Consider the following 17530-nt stretch of genomic DNA (forward strand, 5'->3'; position numbering starts at 1 on the left):
GTCCCCTGGTGTTTCTTACTTTTTTTTATTTCTATTTATGTATGTATTTATTTTGTTGTCATGTCTATTTGTTATCCAATTGTTAATGTGATGCTCATCATATAGTTTGATGCACTGTTTGTGAATTTTGTAAAGCAATAATAAAGTTGTAAAAGAAAAAACTGTAATCAAAGATACTCTATTTGCTGTAATCAATCAATCAATCAGTCAGTAAAATAATTTCGGTAACCGTATTAATCTACAGGCCGTTAATTACGTGATAATGTCAAGAAATAGCCAACAAATAACAAAGAATTGCATCATAATGTCTAGAAATAACTGTCAATTTCATAGTAGGCCTAATGTTGAGTTGAGAAATATGGTCAAGACATGACGACTGATTGTGTAGAAATAGCCCAGAAATATTGATCAATTACAAGGACTTGGTGGAGAAAAAAATCTGGCCTTTCCCCAAAAAAGTCAAACCATATGTAGCCTAATCTTTTGCCTTTATGAAAACATGGCATTACTCTGAAATTGACTGTTATTTCTAGGCTATTTCTTGATATTAACCCGTAATTAACAGCCCGTATATTAAAGGGTTGCCATATTTTCTATATAAGATGCAATAATTTAAAATATATCTATCTATCTATCTATCTATCTATCTATCTATCTATCTATCTATCTATCTATCTATCTATCTATCTATCTATCTATCTATCTATCTATCTATCTATCTGCATCCCTCAGTGACTGTTACTGATGTAGAGAAGAGCGAGATCGACCCACTGAGCCGGACACATCGACTGAAGGAGGTGATGCAACGTCTCAGACACGAGAAATAGAAATTGACAGTCATGACTTGTAGCTCCTCTGTTAACACCAACAAATGGTTGAAACCACTTTTTGAATCACGTCAGAGCTCAGCTTTAACCCCGGCCTCCATAAATATAGCACCCGATGGAGTAAAGTCGCATTTATTTATTATGCTTCTATTCCTATCTTCATCACAATGATACAAGCAATGGGCTTTTTCATTGTGCAGCTGGTTGTTATGTTCTTTTCTTCACTGTTTTTACAATATTATATTATATATCATATTATTATTTTGTGTCTCTCTTCCAAAAAAGCATATAAAAATATATAGGAAAGGTTTAATGAAGACATGGAAAACATGGAGTGGATATAATAATGTGTTTTATTTTACAGTGGAACAGAAAAGAAAGATGGTGATTATTAACATTTTCTGTGCAGCTTTAAAAAATAATAAAAAGAACAGAGAAAAAAACAAAGGAATAAAAAGTGTTTAGTGAAGATTAAAGGGATAGTCCGTGTAGTTGTGCTTTGGTAGAAGACGAAGAAGAAGTTGAAGAAGAGTCTTTCTTCAGTGAGACATTTCACACTCCAGCAGCTCGTCTATCCTCACTTTCAAAAACCAAATGTTTCCAACACTTCCACTTCCTGTCTCTGAGTCTGCCGTTGCCGTGGAAACCGTGGACGGTGTCCAGTTACAACCAGAGAGTTTAACCCACCACTGTCCAATAAAACAAACAAACACAAACAGCTGAATGTGTGCAGTCTGTCCTGGGAGAGAAGAGGAGGATGGGGGACGGTTCCTCTGGTTTAACACTCTCACTATCACCAGTTCATCACTCACAAGTGTTAAACCATCACCATGATTACATCAAGTACCTCACACTGACTACACACCTCTTTATCTCATCTCTTTGCACTTGTTGAATAGATTCGATGAAGCTCTTGATACTTACATCGAGGTCTCTGCACTTCAGTCGCTCTTTACTCTGAATAAAAGCATTTAATACTGAACAAGTAAATGTAAAATGTGAATATAAACAAAATGAAGCTCAACTCAGGATTCAATTTAACAAAAGCTCATTAACAGGGAAACATTGGCAGAATGCAAATAATTCAAGTTCATATACACCTTTCATATTTACTGATTATATTTTGTGTAGCCCCAAAATTTTAATTTTCACTTTATCGTTTTATACCCAGGTCTGAGTTCTGCATTCTCTTATAGATACAAGTTCATGTGTGGAAAATGCTGAATGCATCACTGATCTATTCAACACGTGACATTTTCAAACTGACTGGTTAACATATCAAACCAGGATTGATGTTATACTATGGCGGTTGGTGGTTTGTTTTCATAGTTTTCTAAATAAATAATAATGTTTCAGTGATATAAATATAAAGATGCAGTCATCGTGACCTAGATTTGTTTGGACCGAACTCTGCAGCAGAGGAAATATAACGGAGGATTCGATGTGACAAACGCAAACTCTATGCAGAGCTGAAGCCAATCGATGAAGAGGTCGATGTGATGCGGTCGCAGTCGTGTCCAATATCCAGTTCATCCACTTTCAATCAATTTATATCAATTCCAGACAATTTCAGCCGACACAGAGCTGTTTTCAGCAGATGGATGAATATGTATGTGGCTTTAAATGGATCTCAGTCATGAGGATCTTTGTACTAGTCTCTGCACAGCTGTGTGGGTGTTTACTGCCCTGATTCCTTTTGTAAAAACTCAGGTAAATGAGTGAAGATCTATTATGTAACTGCCTCAGAACCGTGTGGCCGTTCACCAATAGTTTCCACCAGGTCACACACACACACATGAAACTATGGCGGCCGGCGATGAATCTGAAATTACAGAGGCAGAAAAACAAAATAAACTGTGACAGGCTGTTGGTTGCTCATTGGAATAAAAACCTGAGAGAAAACCTGCAGCCAACAGCAAATTAGAAGCAGTGGTGAAGTTGTTTTCTGTAGGACTTCACTTGTAGGATGTGACACGTAGGTTTTCAGATCTGGTGATAAACTGGACCAAACTGGTTCAGTGTGGAGTGAATTTGAACAGCTGTGGTGAGTGGATGGAGTGTTTGGGAACTTGGCGTCCACCCCAGAGGCCTGTAGTACTACGAAGGAGGCTCAACATAGCCAGGCTTTGGAGGCGTTTGGCGTCATATGATTCTACTTCCGCAAAAAATGGAGCGGAAGTAAATAGTTTATACATGGCCACATCAAAGTGAAATTATTAAAGGGACATTGTGTAACTTCTCCTGTTATCTATTCACGAAAATCGATTATTTCATTCAAAAGTCTGTTTTTCATTAACCAGTAATCCCCCCCATCAACAAACTGAAGTGTTCCTTTCAGCTCTGAATGAGCCGTTCATATCATTCATATCTCCATGGAGCGGGTAAGCTCGGTGCTGGCTGCCATGTGGTGTCGCCATGTTTTTACGTTCAGTGGCAGCGTGACGGTAGGAAACCACGGAAACTCAGCGGAGACACCGGAAAGTCACCGCGGTAACGAAGTGAGGAGGAATGAAGCGTTACACTGATGCTGCATTCACCTGCAGTCGGGCAGACGGCCGTCGCTAACAAACCAGATGCCATTTTAGTCACAGAAGTGGAGAGGAAGCCGGTAAAACGTGGGTCGGGTAAACAATACCACATCGCCATGACAACATATTGTCACGTGTATTGTTTTGCTTCGTGCTGACGGACCACTTGTTTACATAGAGGCTTGTGCAGCGGCTGTCGTCCGACTGCCGTCTGTCCAATTTCGCGTGAATGCAGCATGAAAAATACGATTGAGTTGCTTGCGATATACAACCGCAACGCTAGATGGGAGTAATTCCTACACCATGTACCTTTAACTTTAGCGATTATGCATCTGATTATCTGTCCTGCTGCAAGCGCACAACAACAAATTTCAGTGGCCTCCTTAGAGTGTACATAAAAGTAAAACATATATAGCCTAATATATAATGACCTGTAGACGTATCGTATTCCCTCAGCTGAACATCTGTAGGCGGAGACGCTCGTAGAGAAAGTAAACCACCTTCGTGATACAGGAAAGCCTGGCGTTATACTCAGAACAAAGAGATCAGATCACATCACCCCGGTTCTTAAGACCTTACACTGGCTCCCAGTCAGCTACAGAATAGATTTTAAAGTTCTGCTACTGGTTTACAAATCACTGAATGGTTTAGGTCCAGAATACATGAATGACATGTTAGTAGAGTATAAACCCAGTAGAGCTCTGAGATCTACTGACTCAGGTCAGATAGTGGAGCTCAGAGTTCAGACCAGACATGGTGAAGCAGCATTTAGCTGTTATGCTGCACACAACTGGAACAAACTACCAGCAGAACTGAGATCAGCCCCAACTGTAAGCACTTTTAAATCCAGGTTAAAAACATTTCTCTTTTCACGTGCTTATAGCTGAGCTCTTTTAAGAACTTAAAACTTTATCTATTTTCTTTTATTTTACTTTGATTTGCTCTTGCTTTTAACTCTGTTTTTAGTGTTTTGTTTGTTTTTATTCTGTTTTATGCTTCTTTTTTTAATGTTTTAACCAATTGAGTTGCCTTGGTATGAAATGCGCTATATAAATAAAGATGCCTTGCCTTGCCTTGCCTATACTCAACATAACTAACTAACCCACTAAATTTACTTCGTAGTACACCCCTCTGATCAGTGCTGTCGTTGTTGTTGTTGTTGGTGTTGTTAGTCGATGAAGTCGGCCGACGGGCTGTGGCTGCAGCGGGCGGAGCGAACCTTCAGCTCGTGGTAACACTGGACGAAGCTGTGGTAGATGAAGGTGATGGGCAGCGCCAGCAGCACGATGCCGCTCACCACGCAGAGGCCGCCCAGCACGCGGCCCGCCACCGTCACCGGATACATGTCGCCGTATCCCACGGTCGTCATGGAGATGATGACCCACCAGCAGGCGGCGGGGATGCTGGCGTAGTCCTGGTTCCCGGCCTCCACGTCCAGGCCGTGCTCCAGCAGCTGAGCCAGCGCGCTGAAGATCGCCATGGCGACGCAGATGAACACGAGCAGCATCACCATCTCGCGGTAGCAGCGGCGCAGCGTCAGGCCGAGCGTCTGCAGGCCCAGGAAGTGGCGCGCCAGCTTGATCACCCAGAAGATGCGCATGATGCGAAGGATGCGCAGCGTGACGCCGGCGCGCTGCAGCTGAGAGTTCTCCCCCGTCAGGGTCGTCATGGTAACGGAGACGTAGTACGGAGTGATGGCCAACAGGTCGATGATGTTCAGGGGACGACGGACGAACTCACATTTATCGCGAGACACCAGGAAACGGACGATGCACTCGGCTGTGAACCAACCAATACAGACCGCCTCGATGATCCTGCAGGTGGGACAGCCAATCAGAGAGAGACAGGAGAGAGAGAACCAATCAGAGTCAGGGAGCAAGTGAGGCCATGGATGAAGAAGTGGTTAAGGAGTCCTACTCAAGGTGGTAGATCGGACTATGCACAGGCGTAACTCATAGGCGGCCAATGCCATATTGGGTCAGGCAACTTTGACTCTGGCTGCAGTAGATGGATGATCCAGTCATCTGCACTATTAAAAATTATTCATAACTCTGTGAAATTCTGTCCATATATTACTTTAAAGGGACAACGAGGAGTTTTGGAAAAGCGAAGTGTTTTCACACTACATTTATGAGCCTCTGCGCACCGTGAAATTCTTTGACCGGCGCAAGACAGACTCATGTTTTCATTCATCAAGAATTAAAGTCAGAGGTTCAAAGACGATCACATACCGTCGTAGTTCCGATCATAAACAGTGATTCGGCTGCGTTATTCTCATGACTCGCCACGAAACCGAAAGTAAAGAAACGCTGGTCGGCTCGACCAGCATTTCCGCCACCACTAATAATAACAAAATAACGATAGAGACAAAATGATATATTATCGAAAATGGGCCCATTAACAAGTGTGGGTAACGTAGATTCATCCACATTAACGTGAGACTTTTTTATTGTTGCAGAATTTTTCGTTCTGCCGATGGAGAAACTCCTCGTTGTCCCTTTAACTATTTGCATAATGTTACTATAGTGTTACTTTCGTAGAAAAGTACATGATTTAAATTATTCATGGTTTTAAGTATACAGTATCATAACTGCATTTCTGTATTGTATACAACCCAAACCGTTTGAAAACTGGTCAAAAACTGAGTAAGTTCTGGTTATTTTAGTAGAACATGCACCATAGGCTTAATGCTCTGAGGGAGGGGGCAGACTGAGCCAAGATGGCGGCCGTGTGAGTCATCTAGTCTTCTTATGCTGCGTTCGAGACAAGAGTTCCGACTTCAAAGCGTTCAAGATGCACCAGGTCAGAATGACCAAAAACATGGTGGGCCGGGTCAATCTTTGCATTCAAAGTGCTTCATGTAAGGTTTAAAAACATTACAAAGAGCATAAAAACTATTTTAAAAAGAAAGTTTAAATGTATTTTGGCATTTAAATGCTTTTTTACTGATGTTTTACTGTTGAAGGGGTGCCTCTGCACGGGTGTAACGTGTAACGTCAGACAACTGATGCACGGCAAAGTCGGGGTATATTTTTCTCCGACTTCAGGTGGCGTTCAATTGCACTTTTTCAAATCGGAGGTCTGAAAGATCCGAGTTCAGACTTGTCTCGATCGCAGCATTATATATATCTATGGTCCTACCTGTGCTGGTCCAAGGTCTCCGCGGCCTTCCAGTCCGGTAAAGTGCTGGCACACAGCATCACCATGGAGATGATCACAAACAGCACCGACACCGATGCGAGGATCTGCGCCGCCAGCGAGGAGGTTGGTTCCTCAAACGTCCTCCTCATCCTGTCCAGCCAGCGGCTCTGAGACGCCTCCGGGACCCGCGGCTCCTCCTCGGGGAAGAAGTGGACGAAGCAGTCGGACATGCGGTCGTCGAGGCGCCGCTGGCAACAGGGCTGCAGGTCCGAGCTCTCCAGGCCCCAGTACAGCATCTCGTTGTAGAAGGACAGCTCGCACATGTGCGGCACGAAGCGCAGCTTGCCGTGCTGCACGTACAGCATGATGAAGCTGAAGGCCTCCGAGTGCCGGTCGAAGAAAAACTCATTCCTGTCGCGGTCGTAGTCGTCGCAGAGCTCCAGCAGCTCGCTCTCAGAGACGCAGCGATGCAGCCGACTGAGCCTGCTCAGAGGAAGGCGCTTCATCAGCTCGGCCGAGAAGGAAAACCTGCGGCCGCCGACGTTCAGGGTACAAAAACTGCTGCCAAACTTCATCTTGGAAAGAAAGGGTGCTTCCAAGTTTTGTTGGCTCAAAAACTCGGACTGCTTCTGAACGTTATGTGTTGGACAACTTCTTTCTTTGTTTCACCATCTGGCTGCTTTCGGACTTTATCGAAAGTTTCTTAAAAAGCTTCTTCCAGATGAGATGTCGCCTTCTCTTTGTGAATCAAACTTAAGCTTTGTATCAGTCTCAGGTTCTGCCTCCAAACCTTCCAAATCTTATCTTCTGTGAAAAACAAACTGCTTCACCGCCTCTGTGTTAAAAAGCTGGAGCCCCTTCCAAGCTTTGTCTTAAAAGGAAAGACTCTATACTTAATCACATTTCCTAAAAAGCTAAAGCTGCTTCCGGATGTTAGGACTGTCCTTTGTGAATCAAACTGCAGCTTTGAATCAGTTTCCGTTTCCTGTTAGAGCTTCCAAACCATCCAAATCTTCTCCTCTGTGAAAAACTGAACTGAAAAACTGCTTCACTGTCCCTTGATTAAAAAGCTGAAACTGTTCCCAAACTTCAGAATCTTTAAAGGTCGTCCTCCATAACTAACATCGCAGGCAGCTTCCATAATCGAGTTCATCATTGACAAAAACAATTCACACTGCGTCACAACTCGATCTTCTGTTGGCAACGCTGAAGCTGCTTCCAAACTTTGTTCCTCACTTTGTCCTAATGTCCATCTTAAAGCTGTAATTCACAAACAGGCAGCCGTCTCCGGGCTCCATCTTCCATTTTCCATCTCAAACTGAAGCAGTTCTATCTTGTCGTCTTCACATTTTCATCTTCTAATCAACACGTTCTTTTCTTCCCAACATCTTCACCTCATGGCTTAAATAGAATAAAACACGTGTTAGTAACCACCAACATCAACACCATCTCTGGTTTAATGATGAGTGACCTACTTGCCCGAATCGATTTTATGTTCTCATTCTGACTCTTTCTCTCTCTTTGCATGGTTGTGTATTTTTAGTCAAACCATGTCAAAGTGAATCACATTAAAAAACAAAACAAAAGTGCAGCTGCTCTGAGCTGCTGTGATTTAAAACTAAACAACTCTCAAATCACAGTGTTCACAAAAAAAAACAACTCACCAGATATTAAAGCTCGTCCTCACAGTGAAGCCAGAGGCTGTACCAGAAGCGCTCAGCAGGTGTTTGGCTTTAAAGTCGGGGTGTATCTCGTCCTTGGATTCTGTTTGACTTCTGGTTTGTTTCTTGACGGTGGTGGATCTGAGACTGGAGAGCAGCACCTCTTCCTCCTCCTCCTCCTCCTGCTGCTGCTGCTGTCTGAGAGGAGGCGGATTAGAGTCGATGATTCAAACAGCAGTCAGTCTGAGCTGCTCAAGCTGAATCTGACTCTCCCTTTTTTTGTTTTTCTTTGTCCTCCTCCTCCTTTTTTTATTCTGTCCTATATTTCATTCTTCTTGTTCTTCTTCTCCTCTTCAGATCTGATGGCCTCCAACGTCGCTCCAGATTAAACATTTAATCCACTTCATGTTGATTTCATGTTTCAATGAACATCAAACAACAGCCCAGAATAATCAGCCCTATATGATGAATTCATTTAGAGGCTTATTCTGTAGAAACAGCTCCCCCTGCTGCAGGATTGTGTGAACTGGATCACCATCACTCTCTCGTTCTTCATGTCTTTTTAAAAAAAATTTCAAATCAATTCTGTAAACGGAATGACCTTTGTCCTTTGTCTTCAGAGTGTCTCTGTTTCTCTCTGGGTTTATTTAGCAAAGGACTGAATGTTAGAAAACAATCACATCAGAAACCAGACTGAACAACCAACTCAAAAAATGTCACTGTCAAAATGTTACTTGAAGACTTTTACTTTTTTCTTTGCATATAAAAAAAGAGACTTTTAGAAAAATGCGTTCAAGGTTATGACTGACTTTAGGAATACTGAAGCTCTGCAGCACTGCAAGAATTCTTTGAAAAAAGAAGGAATGGTTGTGAATGAAGAGTTACGTCTTGAGTTGCAAAGTGTTTCCAGCTGCATGCTGTCACCATCAACTCTTTTCTCCCATTCAGAGACCTTGACAAAACCATCCATGCCTTTAATTCTTTTACTTAGACTCTTGCAACTCCCTGAATTCATTCTCCTAGATGGGAAGTTAACATTACATTCATGTAATGTTTTGGGCGATTAAAAGTGAACTCTATCCACCGCCATTACATGAAAATCCGTTGCCAGTCGGACCCCCCCCTGGAACTCCTAAAGTGTTTTGATGACTCCGAAAGTTCTCCAAACCCTTCCTTGGCATGACAGTGAGTAGACAATTGGTGAATTATCGATTTTGGGTGAAGTATCCCTTTAGTAGTTTTCTTTAAAAGTTTTGGTAACAAAAGTTGCTAAAACAGTTGCAATTTCATTTCAGTACATTAAAATGTTTCTACTCTACAATAAACATCCGTGAAGCTACATATTTGCTCTAAACACGATTGCGATTTTACAGATGAACATTCTGATAAGACTGAAAAATAACTCACAGTAGATAAGCACAGTCCAAAAGGATCAAAGACTCTTAATTCAACTCATAACCCAAGAAGAAAAAGTGTGGTAACAGGTGAACTGTGTCCTGGAATGACTCAGGGCTCCACCTGGATCACAGGTATTTTCTACTTAACTGATACAGATCAAACAGAGGCCTGTTTGATCTGTATCAGTTAAGTAGAAAATGATGCATTGTAGGATATGCAGTATATGAAAAAAATAAAAATAAATAGTCTTTCTAACATGCAGGAATGGGCTTCAAAATAATCCTCTGATACCGTTGTAGACTCATAGTCCTACCTTCACTGCTTGGTCCTATTATTTTACTTTAACATAATACATTCTGTCAGAAGGTGAGATTCTTGTTAAGTTATAAATTTGAATACTCACACACTTTTTGCTTCCTCGTTTCTCCTTAACTGCTCCTCTGAACAAGTGTGCACTGCCTCCGAGCTCTCGACTTGGTCAACCGTGAACCAAGACTGAGCTTTCTTTGGTTTTTTTTGCACAGACTGACATACCAGCAACACATAACTCTTGTAATCTTGGCGCCATGTGTTGAAAGGGTTACATCTACCAGAAAGTTCTTTCTATAATGATGTTAAGCAACACACATAAAAGTTGAGACTTGGCTCTTTTATGTAGTAGGTATTATTTTATTTCATCAAAATCCCCAAGGAAAAAAGTATGTTTAACTGTCGAAATACTTCATTGTTTAAGTATGTTCAACATTGCTGTGTTTTGAACACATCCACAGGTCATGTCCGATATTTACAAGTGATCAAAGCGTGGAAACATTACATTACATAAACCCTAACCCTAACCCATGTTGTACTGTTTTGAGTTTACCGCATAAACTTTAGGAGAATAAACATGATGGTTTTAATCTGAAGACAGGACATTAGTTTGGAATAGTTCTGAAGAATGTGGCTTGATTGGTGCTAAACAACACAAACTGAACAAAGCGAAAAATGTGGTCATAGTGTCTCAATTCCAGTTGGAGGTTAATTCTACTCCAGCGAACACACTGAGGACTCAGACCAGAATCCAAACCCAGGATACAGAGGTTCAGTGAAGGTGGTGTTGAAGGTGTGGAGGTGGATCAGTGAGTCAGAGGAGACTCTGTAGAAGGACAGAGTCCCAGCAGGACAGTCCACATACACTGCTACTCTTTCAGAGACACAGGAGTAGGAGGAGTGGGATTTGGTGAAGAGTTGGTGGGAGGAGAAGGGCAGTTGGGGGGAAGACGGGGAAGGGAAATATCTAACGGAGTTGAGGCCTCTTTCGTAGTCGGGGCAAGAGGTGGCATGGCAGGAAACAGGCTTCACTTTGACGGAGGTGGTGGCATGGCAGAATCTGGACTTCCCTGTGAGGGAGGATTGGGGGGAAGTGATCAGTGTTTCTTTGTTATTGTGACAGACAGAGTAGCTACCATCATCAGAGCAGATAAGACTCCAGGACTGATCATTTCTTCCAAACACACAGTCTTCACTGTTTCCTTTCCTTCTGACTCCTATGTAACTCACTGATACATCAACTTCTCCCGTCACCTCCACCTCCCAGTAACATTGACCAGTCAGACCAGTTGTACACAGCAGCTGAGGATAGAAGTCGAATCTGTCTGGATGATCAGGGTATGACTGATCCTCCTCTTCCACACGTGTTGCCTTCCTGTTGTCGTCAGACAGTTTAATATTTGTGTTCACTGTGTTTGTGTCGAATATAAGGCCACAGGAGTCTGATGGAGAGAAGAAGACATGGCTGCAGTTATTGATCATTCTTATTAGTTATTGACAGTTTAATGATGACTGACAGCTTGTAGGTGGTTGAATATGCTGCTCATATTAAAATCAAAAACAAACTTACACTTCCTCACACCTTGTCTCAATCTTTCGATTCCACAGGACTCAATCCTACAGAAATAGAGAGAGGGAAACTATTCAGGCGATCAGAGTCTTAATCAACTCCTTAGATTTTGTTGTGGACTGCTTAATACAGGTGTCTACTCCTTATTTTCCTGTAATGTCTGCTTTCATGAGAACAAGAAATAGTACCTGTATCTTTAAGTCTGATTTGATCAAATCAAACCATACAGTATAAATCAGAAAAAGTGAGACTATTACACTGGTTTGCATATGACGGCAAATTCAAGTTAAAGCAGAAGTGAGTGGTCCGGTCGTTTTCGCTAATGCTGCGTTCCAGGCAGGCTTTTGAAATCGTAAATTACAGCTTCAAGTCACAACTTACGACTTTGTAGCGTTCCAGGCAACCCACTCGTGTTTTTCCGACCTGTTTTACCGGTGAAAGTCACTATAACGGCCACTCGTAACTTCCGACCGGTGAACTCGTACCAGATCGAACTGGTACCACTTCACGGTCGGAAAAATACGAGTTTCCTTGAACGCACCATAACAGTCCTCGTCGCTACGTCACCACATTCACGGCGTTCCTTGGCTGCACACACAGCCCTGCATGCCGTTCTCTCTCCTCATTGGATAAAAACTGTAGGATACGATAAATGTTTTCTCTTCGGCTCAGAGCAGAGCAGAGTGACTGACAGACCCATGTTTCAGTCCAAACACTCTATGTAAGTGATTGCTGTCGGAAGATATAACTATTTAAGACTTATATTAACACAAATATATCACTCACTTCTGCTTTAAGAAACCACAGCTTCAGAAACAAGAGAAGGAAAACTGGGATTTTATAAGAAGGATAGAAAACACAAAAGCCTTGAATAGGTTGGTTAAATTAACACTAGGTAGTTTTTTGTTTTGTTTTTTTTTACCTCAAAATAATGTTTCTAAACTCATTTAAGTCGCGCCGGCTGCAACTGCACTCTGTAACTTTCCTGATGAGGAAGGAACGCAGTGCCACCGTGGTCCTGGTATATCACAGTTCCCGCTAAGCTCCAGAGACCGAGCTCAAGCCCAGTCTCCCTGCTCCTCTCATGCACACGCGAGAGGCCTGTGTTGGGCCACATGGCCAACCAGTCTTCCCTCCAGAGCTCGGAGGGGAGCTATGGATGACGGCAACGGCAACAAATTCACGTAGGTAGGCTAACACAGGAACAACACAGGTAGCAGACAGTTGCCCTTCTCAACCAGAGTACCAGTACCAGGTATCCTACATAGTGTTAGTCCAGATGTACAGACATTTATGCATTTCTCCTGCATTTATTGAGTGAGAGAGTGAGAGAGGATGTTTTTGCCAGCAGAGGGAAGAAATGGCTGACCGATCACACATCGATGAATGTGTGTATATGACTTCTCTGATATTTTCTGGATATTTGTGTGTGCTGTTTTGTTTGATATGTAAATATTCATTATGGCTGTGAAAATAATACTACATGTACAAAGGAAAACTAAATAAACATCCAAAAAAAGGCTCTCCATACTTCAGAGTCCTCAGTTTCCAGTGAGGATCCTCTTCTCCAGCACACAGCAGATTCACTCCTCCAGTACCTGGATGGTTGTAGCTCAGGTCCAGCTCTCTCAGATGGAAGGGGTTGGAGTGCAGAGCTTCAACCAGAATAGCACAACCTTCCTTTGTGACCTGACAACCTGACAGACTAAACGCACACAAAACAACTCATGTCACATAACCTGAGGGTACTGCAGGGGAGGTTCATGCAGTTCTTTGGAGCGTAGGTATTAGAATTACTGTGTTGACCTTAGACTTTCCAGTTTATTGTGTGGATTCTCCAGTCCCGTTGCCAGCACCTTCACCCCAAAATCATACAGGTCATTGTTACTCAAGTCCAGTTCTCTCAGACTAGAGGATTCGGAGATGAGGACTGATACCAGAGGTTCAAGATGTTTCCTTGTGAGGTCACAGCCACTCAACCTAAAGAGACAATAAGTGACAAAAAAAATATCATGATCTACATGTACGTATCTGCAAGCTTTAAAAGTCTTGTAAGATGGATTTCAACAAAGTTCAACTCAGTTTGGTCTACAGATCAGAGAACCTACAAAATCTTACCCTAGGGGCAAAAAGTGCCCATTTGGACTTTCTCTTGTGAATAACTTTGGCTGTGTTGGTGCATTTGCCATGAAATTTTCTACAGTTGTGTATTTTGGGGATGCCTTTAGGTATTTCAGCGAATTTTTAAAAAAAAGTCAATTATACACTGTTTTTAAAAAAAACTCACACTTAAGTCCCTAGGGGCACTTTTTGCCCCATTGACTTCCATTAAAAACACTTTTTTTGGATGTGTTTTTATACTGTGTAAATTCAAAAAATTCAAAACTTTTTTTTGTTTGATTACAAGAAGACCCTTCAAAAATTGATATTTTTTTGTTTTTCTGAGATTTGCATAACTTTTCCATTAACCCCATCAGTGCCATTGAAATCCTATGGAGCTGCTACCACCCAGAGGGTTTAGTGTGGTACTGCAATCCAGTAGATTTTTTTTTTTGTTTTTTTTTTTTGCTGAATCTAGTTGAGGGGAGTCCTGTGACTTAGCCTGAATACAAATATTTACATATTTATGTATTTTACTGTGTATATCACATGATACAAAACTTGACTCTAAATCGTGATAGAGAAAATCAGCCTATGTAAATCTATGAAAAACATACTTTTTTCAGCTCATCATTATTACAGCAAAATATATATTTTTTTCTTTATCAATGCTTTTAACCAGATGCCAGGACCTTAGAATTAAAGTTTTTACTAAATTTTAGATGAATTTTTTTTTTAGTATGTTTGCCCCTGCAGGAGTAAATGCACCATATGAAATGTGGAGAAATAATATGCATTTTTACCATTGTCAACTTTTGCAAGGTGTTATGGCAAAAAAAGAAATAAAAAAAGTTGGGTATTTTGCATCAAATGAATCCCTGAAGACTGTGGCTATGTGCGGAATTTAAAAAAAGTGTGGGTTTCTGTGTATAACTGCAGCATTTGTGGGCTTCCATAGCGCCGCATGCTGCATACTGCGTGGAGAGAGTGTGTGTGTGTGTGTTTGTGTGTGTGTGTGTGCGTGTGCGTGCGTTCCTGATGTAGCGCATATTACGTGACATCATAAGCGTTCCTAAAAGTGACTCAAAACGAAAGCCCGGAAGTCAGGCCGTGTTTACGGAGGTGGGAAGAGAGGAAACCGTGGTGATCTCCAGAGACCGGGAGTCTCCCCTTCTCTTACCCGCATATCAGTGCACTGTGGCGGGGAGCACGGCTGGCCAGACACCGTGGCTCTGGAGGTCTGGAGATTTTTTTTTTTTTTTTTTTCGCCGAGATGGTACAGGGTGCTCGGCGACCCTCCGCTGATGCCAACCGAGATCAAGTCGCTCCTGCTTCCGTATCCAGGCGTGCTTGGAGGACTGAAACAGACAGCGAGTCTTCGTGCTTCTCTTACCCGCGTACCAGTGCACTATGGTCGGGCAGCACAGCTGGCCATACCCGGTACCTCTGGAGGATTTTTTTTTTTTTTTTTTTTTTTTTATGGTTTTTATTTCAATTTTTCATACTCCCAGGCTCTGATAATCCGCCAAAAATTTAACCATTTTGCATTTATGGAATAGTAAATAATTCACTTTTTTTTTTTTTTTAATCAGACTGTGATCATAAAACCTGGAATTTAAGGGCTTAAAATTTTGAAAATGAATGAATTTTCGATATGTATGGTGAGAGGAGAAGTTACTAAAAAAAATAAAAAAAAATTTTTTTGAATGACATATATTTATATTACTGTTTTTATTGATGGGCACTTTTTGCCCCCAGGGACTTAAGTGTTGCACTTTTTTTACATCGGGACTTTGCAAAAAAAATACAAATGCATCAAAATCAATTTTTATTTCAAGTTTTGATACTCCCAGGCTCTGATAATCCTGCAAAAATGTAACCATTTTGGATTTATGGAATAGTAAATAATTCACTTTTTGTGTTTTTTTTTTTTTTTTTTAAATCAGGCTGTGCTCATAAAACCTGGCATTTAAGGGGTTAAAATGTTGAAAATGAATGAATTTTCGATATGTATGGTGAGAGGAGAAGTTACTGAAAAAAATAAAAAAAAATTTTTTGGAACGACACATTATTACATAATATTTATATTACTGTCTTTATTGACGGGCACTTTTTGCCCCCAGGGACTTAAGTGTTGCACTTTTTTTACATCGGGACTTTGCAAAAAAAATACAAATGCATCAAAATCAATTTTTATTTCAAGTTTTGATACTCCCAGGCTCTGATAATCCTGCAAAAATTTAACCATTTTGGATTTATGGAATAGTAAATAATTCACTTTTTGTGTTTTTTGTTTTTTTTTAAAATCAGGCTGTGATCATAAAACCTGGCATTTAAGGGGTTAAAATGTTGAAAATGAATGAATTTTCGATATGTATGGTGAGAGGAGAAGTTACTGAAAAAAAAAAAAAAAAATTTTTTGGAACGACACATTATTACATAATATTTATATTACTGTCTTTATTGACGGGCACTTTTTGCCCCCAGGGACTTAAGTGTTGCACTTTTTATAGGGGCACAGTAGGGTTAATGGTGTTTAACCCAGGAATAAACACACTTGATGGAAATACAAATCACATTAAATCTAGGGATTACTTGTTTCTCAGTCCAACAACAAATAAGTGTGATGGCAAGGCTTAAACAGAACAATGTCTAACTTTGGGAATTTTAAACCCTGGTGGAAGACAGACAACCAGAGAGAAAAGAGTCTAAACAACGTGGGACTCAAATAAATAACTAAAAGTCAGAAACAATAACAATTTTACTATACGCTGACCTGAGTGTTTCCAGTGTACAGTTTGGACTCTTCAATGCAGCGGACAGTAGTTCCACCCCTGAACTCAGCAGGTTGTTGTTTCTAAGGTCCAGCTCTTTCAGACTGGTGGACTGGGAGCAAAGGACTGAGGACAGAGCTTCAAGACATGCATCTGTGAGGTTGCAGTCTCTCAGTCTGACAAAAACAAAAATATTGTTGATAAAATGTAAGCATTGAACAAGTTGGGTTTGAACTCGAGTACAGTGAGGAAGATTAAACATCTTAAGTACATATACAGTATGATGGCAGAGCTGAATCAGAAAACAATTCATAACCTGTGAAATATCAAACCTGATGGAAAACAGTCAAACATGCTGATCAAATGGAGCTCTAATATCTGAGATCATTAAAACCAAAATGCAGTGCCGTGATCTGACCTGAGGGTTTCCAGTTTACAGTTTGGACTCTTTAGTCCATCTGACAGAAGCTCCACCCCATGATCCTCCAGGTGGTTGTTACTCAGATCCAACTCTTCGAGACTGGTGAACTCAGAATTAAGGACTGAGGACAGAGCTCCACAGCTTCTCCATGAAAGGTTACAGCCACTCAGTCTTAATAGATAGTAAATAATACACAAACATCGTTAGACAAAACAAATTAATTTCTTAAGTTGAGTCTGGACTGCAAGATAACCAAAAATAGTTAATCGTAGTAGATAATTCAAATAACTCAATAATCTAAACATGAGAGTACAGGGGCGGTGTTTAGCTCAGTTGGTAGAGCACCCGCCCCATGTGTAGAGGTTATAGTCCTCGCTGCAGGTGGCCCCGGTTCGAGTCCTGCGTCGGACGGCCCTATCCTGCGTGTCATCCCCCCCCTCTCTGCCTCCCATTTCCTGTCACACTCTGAACTCTGAACTGTCCTATCTAATAAACGTATGAAAAGCCAAAAAATATACTTTAAAAAAAACAAAAACAAAAACATGAGAGTACTTACAGAGCTTTCTTGGAAGCTTTCACGACTGGCAGCAGGTTAAGAAGAGTCTCCTCTGAGGCAGAGTATTTACTCAGGTCAAACAAGTCCAGATCTTCTTCTGATGACAGTAAGATGAAGACCAGAGTTGACCACTCAGCACGAGACAGTTTATCTGCGGAGAAATGTCCTGATCTCAGGTACTGTTGGATCTCTTCCACTAGAAAACGACCCTTCAGTTCATTCAGACAGTGGAACAAGTTGATGCT

The 17530-nt window shown here is 41.4% G+C and overlaps 2 protein-coding genes across 2 annotated transcripts in view; both read right to left on the minus strand.

Moving 5' to 3' along the window:
* LOC310998592 (NACHT, LRR and PYD domains-containing protein 3-like) overlaps window positions 1-17530 on the minus strand; it is a gene marked incomplete at both ends in the record, with an annotated part of 148577 nt that overhangs the window by 121817 nt on the left and 9230 nt on the right. The window lies entirely within an intron of this gene.
* On the minus strand, window positions 4524-7071 carry LOC310997928 (voltage-gated potassium channel regulatory subunit KCNG3-like; the record flags this gene model as incomplete). The annotated part of the gene is made up of 2 exons (XM_083987770.1): window positions 4524-5169; window positions 6497-7071. The coding sequence occupies 2 exons, from the start codon at window positions 7069-7071 to the stop codon at window positions 4524-4526; spliced, it is 1221 nt and encodes a 406-aa protein (XP_083843896.1).

Source organism: Trachurus trachurus (genome assembly GCF_905171665.1).
Source record: "Trachurus trachurus genome assembly, chromosome: 15".
NCBI lineage: Eukaryota > Metazoa > Chordata > Actinopteri > Carangiformes > Carangidae > Trachurus > Trachurus trachurus.